General features: G+C 36.8%; 2 protein-coding genes across 4 annotated transcripts; both read left to right on the forward strand.

Moving 5' to 3' along the window:
- The first annotated feature begins 208 nt into the window (after positions 1-208).
- Positions 209-6,853, forward strand: LOC107549390 (megakaryocyte-associated tyrosine-protein kinase-like). Of its 3 annotated transcripts, XM_016230455.1 has the most exons (9): positions 209-1,162; positions 1,385-1,419; positions 2,256-2,318; positions 2,396-2,509; positions 2,583-2,698; positions 2,829-3,048; positions 4,183-4,276; positions 4,361-4,426; positions 6,750-6,853. In XM_016230455.1, the coding sequence occupies exons 3-9, from the start codon at positions 2,310-2,312 to the stop codon at positions 6,851-6,853; spliced, it is 723 nt and encodes a 240-aa protein (XP_016085941.1). In that variant the 5' UTR covers positions 209-1,162; positions 1,385-1,419; positions 2,256-2,309. The 3 variants fall into 3 exon arrangements, with proteins under 3 accessions (XP_016085941.1, XP_016085942.1, XP_016085940.1); XM_016230456.1 differs by lacking the exon at positions 1,385-1,419; XM_016230454.1 differs by lacking the exon at positions 1,385-1,419 and having other exon boundaries at positions 2,268-2,318.
- On the forward strand, positions 2,288-22,660 carry LOC107549385 (retinal homeobox protein Rx1-like). Its single transcript, XM_016230449.1, has 5 exons — positions 2,288-2,292; positions 15,908-15,922; positions 16,885-17,256; positions 19,806-20,056; positions 20,551-22,660. The coding sequence occupies exons 3-5, from the start codon at positions 16,962-16,964 to the stop codon at positions 20,995-20,997; spliced, it is 993 nt and encodes a 330-aa protein (XP_016085935.1). The 5' UTR covers positions 2,288-2,292; positions 15,908-15,922; positions 16,885-16,961; the 3' UTR covers positions 20,998-22,660.
- The last annotated feature ends 848 nt before the right edge of the window (positions 22,661-23,508 follow it).

Raw genomic sequence — 23,508 nt, forward strand, 5'->3', positions numbered from 1 at the left:
ATTTCTATTTTTTTCATGTCTAATGAAATTAAGGTAATTTATTGACACTGAATAAATAAACAGATGGGCATTGCTTTAAAATTGTTTTGGAGAAGATTTAATTAAAAAAAATTTTTTAATTAAGTCTCAGACTTTTGGAACCCACTGTATAAAACACAAAATATTTAGATATATTTATAAATATTAATACTATTCTATATAATATTATTATAATGTATTATATTATAATGTTATGTATGATGTTAATGCAAAATTAGTTTCTCTGCTGTGTATCTTAAAAAAAATAAGTTTTTAAAATAAGTAGTTATTAGTTTTGACTAATAAGCTGTTAAAAGCGACACGATTCAGCTTTGTGTGGTTGTTTATTAACCCGACACTGGATTTATACACGTTTACGCGTCAGATCTGTAACCGACGAAGGAAGAAAAAAAAATTTGACTTATTACTTCTCTGCTATCATTATTTTTATTTGCATACTGAATAATCGCTCATTTCACGGCGAGAAGCTGGCGTTTCGACAGGGTATCGAGCCGTTGTTCTCTAGCGAACGACGCGAAAACACAACGTAAAGTCTGTGGTTCTTCACACGTGCCTGCGGTAAAGATTTAAAGTACTTGAAACGTGAACGAGGAGGTGAATTTACGGTTCTTCATGTTGCAATATAATGTAATACCTCTCTATTCTTACATTTTTATATACAAGAGTAAAATCTAACGAGAGATGCGCAGTTTGCTAGAAAGATTGCTGTTAGTATATTGAATTGATTATTCATATATCGCCTGGATTTGCGTTCTGCCACGTTTTTATGTATAATGCAATCATTTCCCGGTGTTTTTAAATGTTCCTGCTGAGTGCTTGTTCTCGTTTTGTAGGACTGTGAACGATTATAGTGTGAACTTTCTTTCAGTTGGAATATCTGTGTAGTGCTGCTTAGCTAAATAAAAGGAGAAAACGATCAGACTTCACAACCCGTCTGTGTCTGTTTGTTTTTTGCCTTTTATTTTTGACACTTTATATGGCCATAAATAGGGGTGGAAAACACGTCAGAGCCACGGGGTGAACATCAGGAGGAAGTGAGCGCGTGTGGACTAAACCTCTGATGAGTGAGTAACCTCTCACACAGAGTGACACCCGCAACATATTCACTAACTAACTCATACTGGTGAGTGAAATGAAACCTGAAAAATATGAAGAATATAGTTTGTTTGTTTGTGTTCATACAGCACTGGGTTAAGAAAAGTACTAGTTTAATGTTTAACTATATCGTGTGTAAGGATTTCTTCTGGATTGATTTATAATCTTGATCTGTAGTAAGTATATGAACATTAAACTTTTTTGTGTGTATTTAAGGTGGGTTTTTTTTTCCTTTTTTTCTTTGTTTTAGTTGCCTTTTGGCTTTTTTAGCAGTTACTGTAAGCGGTAAGAGGCGTTTTCTTTTTTTGTACCATTTTACACATTTTAAATAACTTTTTAGCTTTTTTCTAGGCAAGGGGTTATGCAAAATTTACAAAGTTTTGAATGTGGGTTTTTATTTATTTACTAATTTATTTTACATTTTTGTACACTCACTTTTAAAATACCTTTTTTTTTATGAAATGTGACAACATTTCATATTGTTATTATTATTATTTTTTCTACTTTTTATCACCTTATTTTATAAAAATGTTTTGCAGTCAAGGTTTCATGGTGTGATTAATATTATTGTTGTTATTTAGCACGTGTATTGAGGATTTTCAACTTTTTTTTAAAGTGCCAATTTAGTGTAATATTAATTTGATATATTTTTCAATTCATATGCATTGAGGTTTTTGGGGACTTTTTTTCATATTGAGTTTTTTTTTCTTAATTTGTACCTTTTTTTTTTTTTGCGGTGAGAATTATTTAATTTATGTGTGTATTTGTTTTTTTTTATGAATTTGGGTCATTTTGATTACATTTAATCATTTTAAAGTGGCTATGTGGCTTGATATTAATTATTGCTATTATCAAATTAATGTGCAAATTTTTTTTTTAATTTTCAAATATTTTCTGGACCTTTTCTTTGTTTTTGGGGCCATTTATCACCATTTTAATCACCTCTGCAATGCCAAAAAATGTTTTTTGTTTGTTTTTGGAATACATTTTTTGGGCTTTTTTTTTTTTTTTTTTTCTCTATCATTTTTAGAAACCTAATTTAGTTGAAGTACACCATTTTACACGGCTGTAACATGTTAAATCATCATGTCCGATCTTTTCTTCTGTGCTTTTAACCGCAGTCTCTCCATCAGGTTGACGGTCTGAGGCTCTTCAGATGTTCGGTGCTCAAACACATGGCGATGGTAAGCGAAGACATTCTGATAAATATTAGCCGACGCCTCACTTCTGACTACTTACTCTATTATTATTATTACTCCAGATGAACTGGATGGCAGGAACTCAGTGCGTGGCCAAAAAGCAGCACTGCACACCTAAAGCGGGTGAAGTAGCGTATCACAAAGGTGATGTCTTGACAGTCGCCGGACCTGGAACGGTAAGTTAAGCACTTTTCCTAAACCCATTCTCCCAAATAAAGTCACCAGAGGTTGACTAAAGTTTGTTTTCAGAGGAAAGGGGAATACAGAGCCCGACATAACACAACGGGAGAGGAAGGACTGGTCTCGGGTTCGAACCTCAGAGAAAGGGAAGCCCTCCGAATAGACCCCAAATTAAGCCTCATGCCGTAAGTGATCAGAAATCTGAAGAACTGCGATGAGGAACAAGCCGGCAGTTACTCCACAGAAGGACAGGATGTGGTTAGTTTATGTCAGCAGAGCTTATTTAAGGCCTGATGTTGTCTACAATCTTCTCAGATGGTTTCACGGCAAAATATCGGGACCGCAAGCCGTCGGCAAACTCAAGCCCGCGGAGGACGGGCTGTTCCTGGTGCGGGAGTCGGTTCGGCATCCCGGCGACTTCGTGCTGTGCGTCTGCTTCAGTGAGAAGGTCTTCCACTACAGAGTCATCTTCAGAGACAACAAACTGAGCATCGACAGCAAGCAGTTCTTCTACAACCTCATCGACATGATCGAGGTGCGTGCGGCGGCTAATTTGAGCACGTGTCTTCATTTATCTCGGCTTTCCAGAGACACAGCCGCGCTGTTCGGGTCTTGTGGTTCTGAAGGGGAAATATGGTTAAAAGTGGTTGTGTTGTGTGACAATCTTTAACAATGTCTTTTTCACATGTCGTATCGAGTTTTTTTTTGGGTGGGCACTTTTACAGGTTTTCTTTTTTTCTTTTTTTTTGGCAGTCAAGAGGTCATGTAGTGTGACAGCTATTTTTTTATGTATTGATTTTTTTTTTAGATAGATAAATAGATATTTAGAGGCTATTTTTTCTAAAACAATTTTGCTAACATGACCTTCATATGACCTTTACTGCAAAAAATAAAAAAGAAGTGAAAGAAAGAGTTGATAAAGGCCCAAAAATTATATTTTTTAATAAACACATGAATTAAAATTAATTTTAACATAAAGACATTTTAAAAACTACTAAAATAAAAACTTATATATATATATATATATATATATATATGTGTGTGCGTGTAAAAGTATAAATATATATATAAATGTAAAAGTATAAATATATAATATTAAATTAAATCTTAAGATATAAATCTACTGCCTATATATAATATTAATTAAATATAAACATTGATTTCATTTAAAATATAAATAAATATAAAAATAAAAGGTATAACATTTTATTTTTTACATTTTATTTTATTTTTGTTTATTTTTCTATCACGTCTGAGCTTTTTTTATAAGTGGCAGTGTGGTGTGAAAGTATTTTTCAAATATGGTCTATTATTATTTATAATAAAAATAATACAATTTATTATTATTTTTCACATTTCGTTATTTTTAATCACTCTTGTGACATTATGTGGTGCGATTATTATTATTATTGATTTTTTTTTTTGCAATGCCTCTGTGATTTTTACATTAATTTATTACATTTTGAAACATGATTTAGATAAAGTATAGGAAATTCATCTCGACTCCCTCTTATAGACGTTGCATCACACTTTCTAACTGTACCTGATGTTTTGAAGACTTTATTGGGAATTTAAAGGGGATATTTGTGTGTTTGGGTTTCGTTTTTAAACACGAAGCATATGTGGTTTGTAGATACGACTGGTTTTGTGAATGCTGTGTTTGTTTTAGTTTCACAGCAGAAATCAAGGCGCCCTCGCTACGCTTCTGCTGAAGCCCAAGAAGAAGGAAGGCACGAAATCTGCCGAGACCAAGCTGTTGAAGTGTAAGTGTGACTTAAAAGAGGTCCAGAAACCCTGAGGATGGATTTCTAGGAGTGTAACACTGTAAATCTGGCTCTGTGTTACAGCCGGCTGGCTTCTGGATCTGTCGATGCTGACGTTAGGAGAGGTCATCGGAGAGGGAGAGTTCGGTGGTATGCTTTGCTTCTGAATGTGTGACTCCTGTGGACCGTTATTGTAGAACCACTAGAGAGCAGCGTTTGAACGGAGCACTAGCTTACGGCTAAGTGCACACTGTATTTACAGATAATATGTAAAAAGTATATTATGCACAGTATGCTACATGTCACATGACCTCATTACATTGTGTTTAAATCAGTGAGCAGTGTTCAGTTAGCATTTTAGAAATAAATGATTTTAAACCCGTTTTTATCTTGGCAATCCAGTGCGTCATATATAAAATAAATAAATAATGTGGTTGATAGTACATATAGTACATTTTTACATTGATACAAAATACAAAATAATGTAATATTCCATAAAAATATTAATACATAAATTGTTAATTATAAATATACTAATTAAATACATGAATCAAATTAACGTAATACTAAAAAGTAGAACTATATATTATACATAAATATAAATACCTATACATTTTATAAATTAAAAATTAATAAATTAACAAATACATTATTAAATTAATACATATATTCAATTAACTCGATTTAAAAATTTAATGCATGTAATATTATTAAAAAGCAATCTAATTAAATATATAACATTATATATAAATTTAAAATGTTAAATAAATTAAAACTGTTACGCATTTTTATGTATAATTCGTTGAGTTTAAATTATATGTAGCTATGTATAAATATGCAGGGTATGTTTAAAAACAAAAATGCATCACTATTTCTTAAAGGCTCCTCTTTCTATTCAAGCCTGTACTGTTCTATAGAATTTTTGTATTTTAAGCGCTTCTCGTGTTATTTGTCGTATTCCTCATTTTGTTTTGGATAAAAGCATCTGCTAAACAAATAAATGTAAATTCTCCATAACTCCTGAGGTTATAGCATTAGAGATAATACATTGATTTAGATTGTTTCGATGATACTCGTGATGTGCTACACATGATGCAATCATTTAGACTTGGTTGTTGTAAATGTAATAATGTATGTTGTTAAAGCAGTAAGCCCTGTGTAGCAATTTATAACCGCTAAGGGGCGTTGTTAGGCACGACACGAAGCGGACCACCTTAGCTGTTATAAATTCACTAAAACACTGCTTCACGGGGCTTATTGCTTTTATAAAACGGTTATTCCATATAAGGTTTCACAAAATAAAACGGAGCAAATAAAGTGTAGTGATCATACCTGTCAACCCTCCCGTTTTTTCCCGGCATTCTCCCGTATTTTACCATTCTATCCCGCTATAATCCCGTTTAAATATTTTCCCGTATTTCTCCCGTATTTTAAATTTTTCTATAAAAAAATAAAATAAAATCCCACTGGGCGTATTTTATATGTTTGCTACATTCGCTTCCGGTAAAACTCCCGTAATTTGTATGGGCCAACCTCATTATATGAATAATCACGACAGCAAATTCCAAGGTTGTCCGGTTGCCAGATCTTGTATGAAACGCATCTTTCTCACACGATCGACGCATACAAATTTCAACCCATTTGTCCACTCAAACAATGATCACTGGTAGAAATGGGAGGAGAAGACTCAGGTGGTGCAGTGAAAAAAACTAAATATGTAAATGTATATTTACATGTATAATGAGATATAGCTTACTAGGGCTGCACAATAAATCAAAATGGAATTCGACAGAAGCTGTGATTGTCATGCGTATCTTTCAGTGAAGCACGGTTCTGTGATCAGCAGTAAATCTCCATCCAAAGGCCAGAGAAACTCCACATACACCCCGCAGAAGAACCTCATTATATGAATAATCACGACAGCAAATTCCAAGGTTGTCCGGTTGCCAGATCTTGTATGAAACGCATCTTTCTCACACGATCGACGATCGTGCAGCCCTATAGCTTACACTTCAAAAGTCTATTTATTTGATTAAATATGAGCGCTGCAAGTTTCAAAGTTAGGTGTTTCTGCACTGTTTTGTTTACTGTGGTTACGGGAGAAACGGCTAAATTACTGGCGAGAAGCGCCACCTGCTGGCACAGAATGAATTTGCATTTTTCAATAAGCCCTTCTGCTCTTTATTTTTAGACCAAAGCCAAAAACGACACTTTTTTTTTACGCAGAAAACACGCAGTTGTAAACGTGAACTGGTGGATCGACAAGAAGATAATGAATTAATAAAACTCTAAAGATATCCTACACTAAGCTATATTTATGTTACTAAATGAATATAATTGTTTGATGATAATTGTTTAAATAAAATATAATTTTTTTTACTTTTGACTCCACCCCCACAAAGTGGTTGCCAAACTCTGTTTTATAATAGATGTTTTATCTGTATGAATCTTGACGGTTCTGCTAATATTTCAGCCGTGTTGGAGGGTGAATACGCAGGCCAGCGGGTCGCCGTTAAGAACATCAAATGTGACGTAACCGCTCAGGCCTTCCTGGAAGAGACGTCGGTCATGACGTGAGAGCATTTCCTCCTCCGTTAGGAATTTATAACAAGAAAAATGTCCAGACACATGGTTGTTATTATAATTTTGTATTACGGTAATGAGAATTATTTTGTTTTAAAAAAATTAATAGGCTTTAGTTTCTTTCCCCCCCCCCCTTTTTGATATTAGGCTGAAACATGACCCATTATTCCTGACAGGTTTCTCACAAATGCTGAAATTCATAATTGCACATGCTTTATTATCTGCTTCAGTCCTCAACAAGGTCCTGTAAAGAAAGAGACTTTCTGCTTACGTTGTACGTGCAATTCAGAAATGTATTTATTGTAACAACAGTAATAAATTTTCTACAGGAAGTCTTCTATATTGTAATCACTTTCTTTTTACATTGATGAAACATCACGTTTATCTGGGATTGGCACACATATCTGCTCATTTTGTGCTGTAATTGTCCAGAAATATGGCCAGCGACTCAAAGCTTAATAAATCAAGACCACAATGTCACAAAGACTTGAAGGTTTAGGACTCTTTTCCTGCCAGACAGGAAGAAACCACCCAGAGCACCTCAGCAAGAGGCTAAACATCATTTCCCAAAGGTTCATGGGATTTATTTTCATTGCGTTGATTTGCTCAATCCATCCGTCGTCAGTGAACGATGCCATTAGATTGGTGTTTATCTGTCACCCATGAGACCGTCAGCAGATTGAATTTCCCATCTTTATTCTGATTTATGAGTCCTCAATAGGATGATGTGTAATACCTCGAGATGATTTTAAAGCTCTGTGACCTGCACTGAGGAGCAGATGTGGTCGTTTATGTGCGGGAAATCTCAAATCTGTGCTCATAAATTCAAATTCAGCTCATTCCTGGTCATGTTTTGGGTGTTTGTGCGGTGGTTTCTTCCCGCCTCATGCGGAAAAAGAAACCTCTTTCCATTAAAAACTAGGAGACACTAAGGGTAACTTTGTGTAGGATTGATTATGAGTGAGTTGCACAAGATAAAGTGATGATCTGTGTTGGAAGCGTTTGGAAAATGCCGTTGAGATGAGATCTGTGCTGTGGATTTTGCTCCCGGAGAAACCGTGTCACATGTAGCACGAATCACAGTTTTGACCCAATATAACCGGAGAATATCAATCCAAAAAATACTTGCCAGCAAAGATCTCTTATGTATGGAAACCCATTTCTGCCACATAAGAGAAAATCATAATTATGAGATAAAATGTCAAGATTGACATAAGTAGACGTGATTGACATAAGTCGACTTGTTTCATAATCTTGACTTGAATTTAGATTTTTTTTTTTTTACTGTTTTGATTTGATCAAAATTTTGACTTTTTAATCATATTTTCAATTTGTCATCATTGACTTGTTGCCATAAATTACGGCTTAGTATGTAGTCATTTTGACTTTTTATCTTATAATTGTTTTATTTCAATTTGTCAATTTAGATTTTTAAAAATTGTAACACTTTTCTCATAATTTAATGAGAAATCTTTTTTCGACTCATAATTTAAACATGTCATAATCATCACTGTCAGTATTTTGACTTTTTAATCTCAAAATAGTTTTTGTCCTAATCTTGATTTTTTAAATCTCATAATTGACTTGGTATTTTATAATTATGACTGTTTATCTCAATTTCTTTTTATGTTGCAAGTATGACTTTTTGTTGATTTCGGCTTTTCAGAATTTAGACTTTTTTTGTCATAAATTAAGCTTATCTCTCATTGTTGGCTATCTCTTTTGTGTCATAATTTTGACTTAATTTTGATGTTTCATAATTTTGACTTTTTATCTCATAATTTACTTAGTATTTGATAATTATGACTGTCTCTTTTTTTTACATAATTGCCTTTTTTGTCATGATTTAGATTTTTTAGTTCATGATTGACTTAACTTTTGTCAATTTAAATTGTCATAATTAATACTGATAATCTTGACTTTTTATCTCATAATTGGTTTTGTAATTTTGTCTGTTGATTTCAACTTTTCATAATTGTGATTTTTTTTCTTCTCATAATTGATTTAGTATTTAATAATTGTAACAATTTATCTCATACTTTTGAATTTTTACATCATTGACTTTTTGTCGATGTAAATTTGTAAATTTCAACTGATGTCAATTTTGATTTTATAATAGTTTTAAAAAGTTTTTTTTTTGTTTTACTGTTCCTTATGCTCATAGGTTAATTTGAGGTTTTCAGACATCCAGTGCAGAGGCGTGCTTTTAGAAACCAAACATTAATTGATCTAATTTAATCCTATTAAATCAACCAACATCCGTGACTCGTGACCAGTGTCTCCCTCTACTGGTCTTCTTTGGTATTACGTGTGTGTTTGTGTGCAATGTATTTGAAAATACTGTTTGGGCCTGCTTCTCACATAAAGCTATTGCTTCAGAAGACTTAAAGACTTATAGTCAAGAGAACTACTAGTTTTGTACTTTTAGTTATAGTATTATTTATAGTCACCACTATGAACAACTGTTGAATGGAAAAGATCTTTAAGCGTATGTTTTAAGTGTTGGTTTTTGTGTATACGTGCACCATGCTGTAATCTCTCTCTCAGTCATGGAAAGATTTAGCTGGTGATGTCAGAGTGGGAGGAGCCTGTGGACCCTTTTAGAATAAGGGGGAGGAGAGAACGTTTGACTGACAGGTGAGGCATCTAATCAGCCGATTAAAGGCCGAAGTGCGTCAGCGCCTCCCGAGGAACATCAGCTTTAACAACGTTAAGAGTATCAGATTAAGTGTTAAGGAGGAAAGTTTAACCTTCTTCTTTCTGGGCTGTGAAGCGGGTAAACTGTCTTTTGATCCTGCAGGGGCAAACAGGGCCATAAACACAAATTAAGGGCATAACATGGTCGCTAATGCAGCAGACATCTCTGAAAGCTGTTAAAAGCCATTAATCAACAGTGTGTTACTAACAAAAACAAGATTTTCTAATGATGTGATGTTTACCCATGCAAAAGTTGCTATGCAGTCACAGGTGTTCTGGGTGTTTTTTTGCATATTGCTGAGCAGATTTGAGGAATCATTCATGTCTGGAGCACAGTAGTTACACAATAGTTAGTACTTAGTGTAAGGGGTTTGATCAGGTCACTAATGCTAACTATGAGCACTAGTAATAGTGATGCTTGACTTAGCAAGAGCCACGTATCACAAAACCACCTAGACAACGATTAGTTCAGCAGTTTACATGTGTGACGCATCTTACTACACATTATTGCACTGACTGCTATAATTGCATTGTTTTTTTAAAGTCTCTTCCCAACAGGGGTCCCATGATCAACCTGCACGTTTGTCCAGAGAGCAAAGTGATGAAATGTGTGACTGGGTGTGAGAATCTGATGCTGAATTCCAGCGTGAGCCTCCATATGGTTGTCTGCTTAATCGCTGTACAGGTAAACTGCACACAGTCGTGTGTTCACTGGGTTGACAGAGGGGTCTTACGCGTTAATCTACAGATTACTAAAAGATGTCAGGAGAACTGGGAGGACAACACTGTGGGATAAACACATGTCAGTCACTCTGAACAGGATTCGTCTATTTCCGGGTTTATACCCACCTCCTGACATGCCATGCAAGTTCAGCTGAGGCCAAATATAGTTTTAACGATGCAGGTTTTTCCTCATATTTTGCTATTAAACCCTCACCCTCAACTTGCTTTCTTCTATGGAACATAGAAGATATTTTGAAGAATGTTGGTGACTAAACAGTTTTTGACTTCCATAATATTTTCTTCCCCCTCATACTATGAAAGTCAATGGGGACAACTGTTTGGTCACCAACATCCTTCAAAATATCTTCTTTTGTGTTCAAGAGAAGAAAGAAACTCATACAGGTTTGGGGGTGAACTATCCCTTTAAAAGCCGTTTTATTCTACATTGAGAGGGTCGCCTAATGGGGGCAGACATCTTTGAGATTACATGAGCTGAAAACTGATCACTTTATCTCGAACTTCCATTTCAATAGCAAAAATACATGAATCATACTAAGAGTTGCCGGTAACCGCAAATGGTGCATTTACGCAATAGCATCGGTAAGCAAAAATGCCACTAGTTTGTTGTGTGATCCAAAGTGAATGCTATCCACCTTATTTTTCAATGCAGAAGTAAGCTGTTTTCTGTAAATGTGCGAGACTTCTGGTTCATTAGCCGCTGTAGGGAAATAACGAGAAGAATAACAAAATGCAGTAAATGGTAAAACCGTTTGCGCTAAAAACCGGTGTGTTTGTAATTAAGATGATACATTAAAATAATATGGTAAGAAACCCCAGTTTGCAATCAAGCAGCAAATCGAGTTGTTTTGTACAGCTGAAAACACCTGGAAGTGAATGACACTGGAAGCCAGACGCATTCAATTTACAAATGACTGTGCCCGCTCTTACGGGGAAAATAAGGTGGATATGGCTAACTGTACATTAGCATTCATATTCTACTCAGTGAATCTTGTTTACTGGTCAGGTTTGCACATCTGTCACCTTTTAACAGCCCCATTAAATCAAATTTGGAGTTTTGTGACTTAGTCCTTTTCTGTTAGCTCTGAGGCTAGCATCTATATGCTAATGCACTCATAAAATTTAACATGGTGCATTTGTTATCTTGATGAGTCCTCTTGGGCACACAAATGTTTTTTTCTATAAAATCTGGATGCACTCCCATCATACAAATTAGCACTAGCAAGTAGCAAGTCATGCTAATGGCTGGGAATTAAAGCAAAAGCTATTGGCTATATATAAACAACCCCAAAAAAACCTTAACCCTAACTACACCCATCAAGCAGATTCATTTGGGTCTTAAGGCAGTTCACACCAAAAACTATAACTATGAAGATAACGATAACTCTATTAGCATCCATACCAGTGCACAATAACATTGTTTATTATATTCACACACTTTGTCGTATGGCGCTTTCAGTGCTTGCGCTCTTTAAAGCAGAATTAATTCTGATTGGCCGTCAATCTTCTTATCGTTCATCAGCTGGAAAAAAAACGCTTTGAAGTGATTCCAGTGATATTGTTCCTCTATGTCGTTATTTTTTTAAAACTAGATCTTCATCATTAATGTTATACTTATCTTCCTTTGTGTGAACAGGTCTTTATTTTGGTTAAATGTTGGATTCACCAAGTCCATTTTATGTGCTATTATCATTCACATAAAGGTTGGAGCTAGTTGTTATGGTCATGAGATGAATTGAATGAAATACTTTCCATATACAAAACATTGTGTACAACATTCTGCCTCTCGTCTTTCTCCTTGCTTCCCCCCGGTGAGCTGACACAGCTCATCTGTGTTAGCTGCTTTGCGTCTAATAGGATCAGAGGGCTTTACATTGTCATCTGATAAACCTAATCCTCTTGATAGCTGCGCTGCACCTTCTGAGCCAATTTATACTCAATTAGCGTAATGAGGAAACAAGCGCAGAGCTTCAGGAAATACATCAGTGTGATTGAATAATTGTCTCTCACCCAGTCCCATCAAACATCAAACTGAGAACTCTAATCATTGACATGAAGTCACCTCTCATGACCAAGACCAATAGACTAGTCATGGTTCCCGACTGGTTGGACCAAGATTTGACATTCCCAACCACAATTGTTTATTGTACAAAACTGAAGTTTGACGTATTCATTCTCTCAAAAAAAATTTAGAATATTAATGCAATTTTGCATTACTTTGGAGAAATTACTCAACATTGGACAAGTGCCATGCTCTCTCTGTCTATGTTTAACTAGCTTCCACCGAGAACAACCAAGTTGTGCTAAAATGCTCTAAATATATGGAGACAGATGACAATATGTAAAAGGATTGGAGGACGTATAGATGGATTAAAGGGGTCAAATTTGCCTTGATCTTTTGACATATAAGCTGTCTTTGTACCATTAAAACATCCTGCAAGTTTCATAGCTTAAAAATTATACCCAGATAGCACATGTACATCTGCAAGATGTCTGTTAAAGATCGCTTCATCTGGAAAGCATCTGCTGTGTACAAACATCTGACAGACGTCTTTAAGATGTCAGTTTTACATTCATTCTAAGTCATAAACATCTTCTAAATAGTCTAAATTATTTTCTAAACGTCTATTTGACGTCTGATAGGAAACGCAAAATATGGCGCTCTATCGAAGGAAGCCCTGCAAGAGCTAATCGCTAAAGTCACTGTAGCTGCCATTAGAAGTCCTGGCTGCTATAGAAACAGTCAGCGTTCGGATACGTGTGCTTATAACTGCGGCGTGCACACTGGCTGGTCAAGCCTGAATTATAAGCTTTTTTTCAACACTATTTGAGCAAAAGAAACAACATTTATAAGACAGTTGTTGTCAGATTTCATTGGTGATTTCAAATATAAAATGTAATCGTAAGCTTAGCGAACAGTTTTGAAGAATTTGACGTTTCCCCATTCAAAGAGATAAGAGCTGTACTTGCATGCCCGAGAGGCGTTTCAAAGATGGCCGGCGAGTGACATGCCTTAAAGGGACTTTGATACGGTTCACAGTTGCGCATTCACTTTCTGACATGGTTCACCCACTTAATGAGTCTGTCGACAATAGGACAAATGGAAGAGTGAAAGAACATTTGCTTTGATGCGTTTAAACAGCTCTTTAATGCCTCTGAACAGGCTTCAGAAGGATCTCCGCGTCAGTAACAACTGGATGGTTTATTTTTAATGGCATCCCGGATCATGTCGGAGGATTACATGTTTGTTCGGAGCTGTACTTGCATGCCCGAGAGGCGTTTCAAAGATGGCCGGCGAGTGACATGCCTTAAAGGGACTTTGATACGGTTCACAGTTGCGCATTCACTTTCTGACATAGTTCACCCACTTAATGAGTCTGTCGACAATAGGACAAATGGAAGAGTGAAAGAACATTTGCTTTGATGCGTTTAAACAGCTCTTTAATGCCTCTGAACAGGCTTCAGAAGGATCTCCGCGTCAGTAACAACTGGATGGTTTATTTTTAATGGCATCCCGGATCATGTCGGAGGATTACATGTTTGTTCGGAGCATTTTGTTTTGTAACTTACAAGGCACAATGTAATGAAGAGTTCGCAAAGAAACATTTGTTAAAAGATGAAGCTGTACTGGATCTGACTTCAGCTGCATCACAACCCATAAGTAAATGATTTCATAATGCTTTGTCTGTAAATGGTGTTGATACTGTTGCGTATGCAATGATGTTAGCCAATCACAACACAAGACCCGCCCCTTTAAAAACGGATAATTTTTAGACAATGAGGGTTGAATATATTTTTTTTTGTGCAAAAAACTTTATTAACATTATAAGTGTACCTCAAGGAACATATAAAAAAATCCATGTAATGACCCTTTTTATTCCCATTCCTTTCTAGGAACTACCATTATCCTCAAATGCCTCATGAGCCAACAGAGATCTCATGCACGTGAGATGCAGCTGTACGATGAAACTCAAGCTCAAGCTTTCCAGGTACTTCCTATCTCCAGCTTGTCCTTTGACGATTGACTCTTGCTCATGAGAGACATCTATTTGGCAACATATAGGCAAACATCTGGTTAAAGTCAATCTTTCCTGGAGGTCTTTGTGTTGGCTGGTATTGGCCACTTGCACTGGCTGTAACGTTTGGCTGATCCAAGGTATTGTAGATTTCAATGAGATCCGAGAGGTTGTTTGGAAGACATACTTTCATGCAGTCCATTAACCAAAATTTCAGACCATCTCTTTACTCTTCATATCACATCTCACTTCTGTACACTAACACTGACCCTAAACAAATACATTAGGTGAGCTTCTTCAAAGTATCTTAAGACTTCACTGAGGTCAGAGTAAATTTTCAGTGTCTTTAGCTTCATTGGAGGTGTCGCTGATTAGCCCATCAAAGATGTAGACTTCTACCAAAGATTGAGCCCAACATACCAAGAAGAGACGACAAATGCTTAATCAAATCAATGTTTCTATTGTATGTTTAATAGAAATTATAGTCTGTACTGTATTTGACACACAAATATATATATATATATATATATATATGTTGAGGTTCTCTGTTGTAATTTACTACATTCGTGTTAATGGAAGCAGTAAGATTGTTTACATGGATTCATTTGAACGTGATCGAGTTAATCTTGTTCTGAGGTCATATCTCTTAAGCACCGATCACTCATGAGTTTGCCTGGGTTAACTCTTTAATGAGTTCTTAAAAGAGTCTGCGCTCATGTCGTTTGCTTTAATTAGTTGGCTAATTATTCCACAGGTGATAGTATTACGTATTTACTGTAATACCATCTGTGAAGCGTGCAGTTCATGCCAACATGTGCTCTACGTGTCATCTTGTCAATATACGCAAATATATAAATTTAATATATTTTTTACAATTTATAATCATTGTAAATTGTATTAATATTTGATCACATTATTTATACATTTATTTAACATATTAAAAAGTACAAATATTTAAAATACATATAATTTTGTAATATTATAAATAAGAAAAATGTATGATAAAACTGCTAAAATATATTTATAATTTATTTACTAATATTTCTTATATAAGATTGAATATTTGTTTATTTAGTAATGGCTCTATCATTTGCAAGACAAAACACTTTCTCTTTGTAGACATTTTTATGTATTTATGTCAGTAACAGCTTTCCGGTGAAAGATCTTTGTGAAAACTTTCAGTTCATCCTTTTGTAGCTAAAACAATTTAATTTTCTAAGAGGAAGGAGAAATGGCTTCATTAGTGTCGCCCCCCTCCTGTGGGGTGAATTCAAGCTCCATTTAGAGCAATTACTTGAGCAGAAACCGTCTGTCAATCATTCTTAAGGGGGAAGAGTCCCAATTAATGAGCTCCTGTAATCCTCTGCTATTATTTCCCTTCTGAAGAGACACACACACACACACCAGCTCTCTGTCCAGCGGAATCCACTAGAGAACCGTGCATTCGTGTATGTTTTCACGTTTAAAGTGAGAGCAGTTGAGGTCAGTCGGGGCGTACAGTAGCAGACGGAGGCGTGCTCATCACCCGCATGTGACCCGCTGCAGGGAGAAACAGGTGGATGCGGGTCAGACTGGAGACAGAAAGAGCACGGAGCATCTCGTGTCAGAGGTACGTCCCATGCTGCGGTCACTCTGTGCTGGGGAAACTTTCTTCACTTCAATTAGATGTCATTCTTGGGTTTTGATAATATACATGATATTACATATTAAAATGTATATAATTGCTATAATATTTCTATATGCTATTATATACATGTAGATATAATAAATATAAACATTTAATAAGATGGTTATATAATAATATTTATATAATACATTTATTTTAATTTGTTTCATAAATATTTATTTTCATATTTAACCATTTAAAAACATTTCTACATAAACTAAGTTTTGGGGGGTTAGATGTTATTTAAATCTGAATTATGTATGTATTAATTTCACATTTGTCAGATTATCAATATATTATAAATATAAATGTTATGTTAATGTTAATGTCTATATGTCATATGCCTAGATAATCTGGTTTTCTGAGAATGCAGACATAGTGTGTTGTTAAATGTGGTGATATTTATTAATTATGCATAGATTTGCCTAAACTTTTTTTTTTACATTCTTTAATAGTAGATAAAAATAGAAAGTGTAAGTAATAGAGCTTATTTGAACTTTATTAGCCTATTAAATTATAAATATTAATGCAAATGAGACCTCATTAAGACACTAATAAACTCATGTTAATGAAGAAATCAATCTGAATTTTTTTTGTGCACTTTTTCAAAAAGATTGTGTCATATGCATGGATGATTATTAATTCTGTATATTAATTGGGATGATATATATATATATTTATATTATCTGTAAAAATAGAAGTAGAAGAGCTTATCTAAACTTGCTTAACCAAACCGTTAATACCTGGGGGAATAGCTTATTTATTCTATCTATAAATATTCATAGTAATGACACTAATAAACTAATATTAATGAAGAATTTGACCTGAAATGTGTAGAACTTGGCTTCTAATACATTATTTAATGCACTTGTTGATTTTAGTCTCTCATCGATGTCTCCAACCAGGTAAAACCAGTCCGTTTTGGATTCTTCCATCAGATCAAGTGGTTTTATCAGTTGTACGGCCCCATCCCAGCATTCGAATGCATTTGTCACTGGACACCATGAACATGATGGATGACAGCTGTCTTTCGCCCAGTAACTTCCATGAGATGATCAAAGCGGGGGGCGTGGCGGTGGGCACTCGTGTCCACAGCATAGATGTCATCCTGGGCTTCAACAAGGACCAGGATCCTTTGCTGAACCCTGGAGGCAATGTGGCAGCACACAAAGTTGGAGGGGAAATTCTTGGAGATCCAGGGAAGCAGGACCAGCGGGTACAACCCTACAGGAGCCTGCCACCCCTCAGGGATGTTTCAGAGCAACCTGCATTTCACGGTGAGTTGCTCCATGGGTCAAATGTCAAGTGTTTCTTGCAATTACTCCCAAAATAGCTTCGTAGGATGGCTATTTAGTACATTAAGACAAACTGTTGCTAAAACCCAGAGACCGACACAGACCAAGTTCTTATGCTGAGCCTTCCTGTTGATTTTAAGGTGACAGTGGCAACTTGCCAAGGCATTAGCATCAAACGTCACCTTAAGAGACCTAAACAAAAGTCTGACGCTTCTTTTACGTAACTTACAAAGCCAACAGCACCTAGATGCATTCTGTTAACGTGCCATCCGTAGTTTCCATTAACGCTTTGGATTGTAGAAAAATGGACACTCCTAAAGGATCATTGTTTTGCAAAGAAGTTGTTCTTTCATTGTGCTGTTGACTTCAACGTTGCCTCAGATGTTTCACCTAAAATTCCTTGGTGAAAATGTAGAAGATTGTTTAACATACATTAGGATTATAGCTCAGATAATTTGGTTTTTGGAGAATCTTGAGAAATGGTTGACGTCTCGGACTTTGGTTGACAAGAATTGGGACATCCATTTGTCGAGCATTCAATCTTCTTGATTTTTTAGGAGAAACTCTTGCAATTATAAAAAGATCTTGTTCTATGGGATGTTTTTTGGCAGTGGTGATATGCCAGGCTAAATTGAAAAGCGATCACATTTTCATGTCTTTACAAGGTCCTTTCAAACCTGAAAATAATTTGGCAATGGGGCTCATCCCTGGTTCTCATCCCCTTGTGGAATTCCCATAATCTGCTCCTATCTTAAACAAGATTGCACAATCAACAAGATTGTGCATGCCGACATAATCATTTTTCCATTCTGCGCCATTTTTTTTCCATTGGGCTTATAATCCATTATGCTTCTTAGTCCTGTGATGAGAGAATCTCTTGCATGACCCAGAGTTGACTTGTCTGTTATTTTGAGTCAGACGGGACAAGATCCTTTTGAATGGTTAAACCTTTGAGATCGCTTGTTCTCATTTGACGCGAGTTGCCAGCAAGTCTGAGCATTTTTATTGGGCTGTCTTGAATCTGACGGGCGGTGTGCTGATCCTTGAACCAGGATTGACCCTTGATTGTGTGAGTTCAGTCTATTGCGTGTTAATGATGCTAGCTCTGCTAACCCAGAAAGCTTGTTCCTGCCTGATCATTAAACCCTTTACTTCTAATGTTGCCAAAGTGAGGTGTTTAGTTTTCTTGTAATCAGTGTTTTAAGAAGTGTTAGCTATTCTAACAAACCTAAATTGAGATATTTTGTATTTTATTTCCAGTATATTTCCACATTGGAGAAGTGTATTCAGGCAGTCAGAAAGTCTATGTTCATTAGCATACACTTCTCCCAAACTAACCATGTGCTGATTGCAAGGACAGTCACCCCAGGAAGATTAAATATGCAGTTAAGTGTCCTCAAGGACACAGTAATGATAAGGGTTCACTTCACAGTCCAGTTCATTGGTTGATCTTATCTGGGATTGAACCTGCAGCATTTCAGTTACTAGTAGAACCTGCAGCATTTTTTACTAATTCAAAAAAGCTAACAGATAAAAGTCTAGTGCTATTATCGATGGGTAACACATTTAACATTTATAAATAGTTTTTGCTGATTTCTGTAGATGTTCAGCACTGAAAATGTGAAAAATGGTCTGCAGATTCAATCCTGTGATTTTGCATCATGCTCTCCTTGTTGGGCTTCATGATACTATCCCCAATTTAATGTTAACATCTATTTGGCTTGCATGTACATAACATTGCAGCTATTGTTAATGTTCACTTGTTCAGTCAGCATGTGTGCTGAGCTCGTTTACAATTGGACAGCACCAACTTAAAGAGTACGTCAACTCATCTTGTGAGTGCAGTACACAAATCCACTTGCCCTGATGACCAGTATTTTACTGGAATTAACTGAATTAGCTTGTCAACTGCCAGTAGGTCTCTCCAGTTCACCAAGCTAAAGCTTTTCCTAGAAACATAACCTTATGTTGAGGACATGAGGTAGAATCAAACGAAGCCCTTAGGTAGATTAGGGCCTGGTCTACGGGCAAACCATCAGGGGAATTAACAGGCTACATCTGTTTCTGCTTGGATCATGGGATGGGAAACCCTCAGTGAAAGCCATGCCTACCATCAGTGACAATAAAACTGCTCTAGTCCAAGCCTGTTTATTACAAGAGATTTTGTCCAGGAGTATTATGGGATTAGAATCTCAGTTTTAGAAATACCATAATCAATAATTAATTACATGCAGTCTGTATTTACCATCCGTAGATCATATTAGTCATCTACTTAATTTTACTTCAATGTGAAATGGTTGTGTGGTGTTGTCAAGAATCAGGACTGGTAATAAGCAAGGTTGCTTGTTCAATTCCAAAAGAACTTTGTATCCTTGAATATGAATCTTAACCCCAGGTTGCTCCAGTGGGATTGCAATCTTGCAGTATGTTCATAGCTCAATTCTGTTGAAACATCATGATAAAGTCTGTCTAATGTGGACTCTCAAGTTATGTCTTTATAACGTGTCACGTTATGTCACCTGTGGCTTTAGATGCTGATATATTCTCCAACAAGTGTGACGGGGAGTTGGGCGATCTGCGGAAGTCCATTGAGAGTGACAGCAAGTCTCCGGACTCGGCCGATGGGGAGCAACCCAAGAAAAAGCACCGCCGCAACCGCACAACCTTCACTACATACCAGCTCCACGAGCTTGAGCGAGCCTTTGAGAAGTCCCACTACCCTGACGTTTACAGCCGAGAGGAGCTGGCCATGAAAGTCAACCTCCCTGAGGTTCGAGTGCAGGTGTGTTTCAATCTCTTTGTGAAATTAAAAGTATCAGTTTCAGAGGAGATCATACCGTGTTGATAAAACCACTCTCCAGTGTACGTTGTGTTTCGGGAACTGGTATGCTGATCCCTACCGTGCTGGAGTTCTGGTTTCTCCTCACCTGGTTGCTCAACCAATTGCTGAAACCACCTTGCTTAAACTTCTTAACCAGCAAGGCCACATTAGTTGACCACCTTAAACAAGAACCAGCTTATTCTGCAAGACCACCTTGTTCAAGCAGCTTCATCGAAAAGATCAAGCAGCACTAACCAGCATTCATGCTGACCTCAGCTGGTCTTTTCAGTAGGGTTTCTAAACATCATCCATGACTTAAATCCAACTTTGGTTGTTTCCCAGTAAGTTTGGGAAACAAATAGTTTGATGGCACAGATGCTTTTTGTGAAACACCATCTTACTGTTTTAGGATTGCCATACCAGATTGATTATTTGAGGTATCTGTGTTTGCCCAGGTTTGGTTCCAGAATCGCAGAGCCAAATGGAGGCGACAGGAAAAAATAGACGCCAGCACTATGAAGCTCCATGACTCTCCCATGCTCTCCTTCAACCGCCCGCCAATGCACCCCACCATGGGCCCCATGAACAACTCGCTGCCCCTTGACCCTTGGCTGCCCTCCCCTCTATGCAGTGCCACTCCAGTGCACAGCATCCCAGGGTTCATGGGTCATACACAAGGACTACAAGCGGGCTATGCCAATCACGGTTTCCTTAGCCCACCCCAACCCATGGCCCAAAGCATGCAGCCCATGGCGCCACCTCCATACCAATGCCATCCTCCCTTCACTGACAAATATCCTCTGGAGGACGTAGATCAGCGCAGTTCAAGCATTTCCGCACTGAGGATGAAAGCTAAGGAACACATCCAGTCCATGGACAAAACCTGGCAACCCATGTGCTAAGACAGGGTACATCTCTCTTTAGCTTTCTTGGTTACTAATTGGTACTGAAGGCTTCTCAAGAACCATGTTTCTTGTATTGGATGGTTATCTTATTCTCCAGGTCAGAAAAAGTTGGGCCAGCGAAATGTAGGTGCTAAATTAGTTGTGCCATTTATTTATTTTTTTGCAACTGGATGTAAAAAAAAAAAAAACCTTCCAAGCAACTGTTGAAGAAAAAAAAAATCTGTTCCATATATGTATTTGTAACGCACACATTGGCATGTTTTATGTCTTTCACTGTCCTAATAGGCTTAATTGGTTTTGGAGTGGTTTCTAAAACCAGAGTTACTGAAATGTGAATATGGCATGTTTTGCATCACATAACCTCTGTCTGCAAATTCACACTTCCTCCTTAATGACTGGTCCAGATATTTTGGATTGAAACAGAAGATAAATATGGTCAGCGGTTAGAAAATACCTCTTACACAGGCAGCTGATTTTATCAAAACCCCTCTTTTTGATCACAAAGGCAAGGACAAGGGACAGAAATTATTTGTTTTGGGGGAAAAGTTTGTACGCCTCAGTGTTCATTAGAGGCAAATGCTTATTGGCAGACCCATCTCCTGTACGTGCAGAAGAGCAGAAGGGGAAACTATGCCATCACCCCTTCATGACTCCCCCTTTGTTTGGGCCAGTTGATTAAAGTCTGATCTTTTTGTTTCAGCTTCTTTAGAGGGAAAGATTGTCAGAGACTGTCACTTTAAGACACCAATCAAAATCAGAAGGTTTTTTTTTTTAGATAAAACACCATCATTGTGCTTTAAGTCTCATTTTATTATGACTCCAAGAATAATTAACCTTCAAAGGACAAATGTCATGTCCCACAAACACACAAGTGGGATTTGCTGCTTACTTTCGAAAGGAAACTCACTCAGTTCGTGTTGCCAGAGTTTTTGTAGCAATAAATCATGTGTAGTTGTGTTTGACTAATAACGTTCTGGACAGCTAGATATTGATTCCTGTCAGGAAAGGTATTACACCTTCAGGTTGATTGAATTATTCATTTGAACAAACTATGCTTACTAATAATGTTTTAAGATTAGCTGTATAGGATGTCAAGGATGAAGAGTTAGTAGATGTTATAAATACATACAGTTGATTACACCGTATAAGCCAGTTGTTTTTTCTTTAATGTTGCTTCCCACAGTTCTATTATGAGGCCCTTTGGGCCAAATGTTAGTTTACAATCTGAATCTATGTTTAGATGACTTGCACAGTTTGAATAATTGCAAAGCCAAAGTTAGACAGCAATATGACAATCATGAGTAATTAAAATGAGTATGTGTGTATGATGTTTTTTGTCCAAAAATACAAATGTGGTTCTCATGTTTGTAATGTGTCCTAGACGTTTTCACTATTACCTTTGAATCAAGCAGAGAAATGAATGTCCACAAACGTTCTTAAGAATAAACAAATCTAGTTTCTCAGAGATTTTCCATTGACTCATCCATTCCTGGAAAGATTGTTTTGAAGTCTATGTCTCTGGTTGAACTATAGGAAAGACTGTCTATTTCACAACCCCCTCCTGTCTCTGTTTCTCCTGACCCATGGCGCCGAGCCAGCCTGTTAGGAAGATGAGGTTCCAGTCAATCAGCCTGGCCCGGGAGGGGGCATTGGCCCCAGGGTCCACTGTTCCCTAATTGCCTCCTGACGCTGCTGTTCAGGCACATGTTCAGAGTGCCTGGTGCTCGGCTGTATTCATGATGTGTGAGCAATGCTCTCAGACAGATGGAACACTACGGGGCCATCTGGGGCCCCAAAAAACATGTGCTGGGAAAAGAGCAAAGGGGTGTGAACGTGGGTTCTTTCGTGTTGTACAGTTTCATATGATGATTACCAAAGTGCAGAAGGTGTGGACTTGCGGACCGGATTTTACATTTATACTTTCATGTAAATTTAGAGGGCGAAATAAACAGACAAAAATTCCATAGGCTTTAAGGAGGGACAGAAGCCAAGGGGCAGATAGTAAGCAACCACCCACCACACCCTAGCAACCGCATAGCAACTTGATGATATAAATCACTCCAAACACATTTGCTAATACATAGCAACCAGTGTTGGGGGTAACGCATTACAAGTAACATGAGTTATGTAATCAGATTACTTTTTTCAAGTTACTAGTAAAGTATTGCATTACTTTTGAATAAAAAACAAAATCTGAGTTACTTTTTCAAATAAGTAACCCAAGTTACTTCATATTCCCATTTATTCACAGACCCCTCTCCTGACCCTATGTTGAGAGAAATCAGGAGTGAGGTGCAGAGATAGAGGCAGTTCCTTTAACCTGAGGCTTATTAATTTCACTTTTGGTGTGAAAGGGCCTTTACCGTTTCTAAAACTATAGCATAAAATAAGCCAGCCCAACCCAGATGACAAAAAGTAACACAAGTAACGTAATGCGTTACTTTCCATAAAAAGTAACTAAGTAACTCAATTAGTCACATATTTATGGAATAATGCAATATTGTAATG

This window comes from Sinocyclocheilus grahami, unplaced genomic scaffold (genome assembly GCF_001515645.1).
Source record: "Sinocyclocheilus grahami isolate Dianchi unplaced genomic scaffold, SAMN03320097.WGS_v1.1 scaffold370.1, whole genome shotgun sequence".
Lineage (NCBI taxonomy): Eukaryota > Metazoa > Chordata > Actinopteri > Cypriniformes > Cyprinidae > Sinocyclocheilus > Sinocyclocheilus grahami.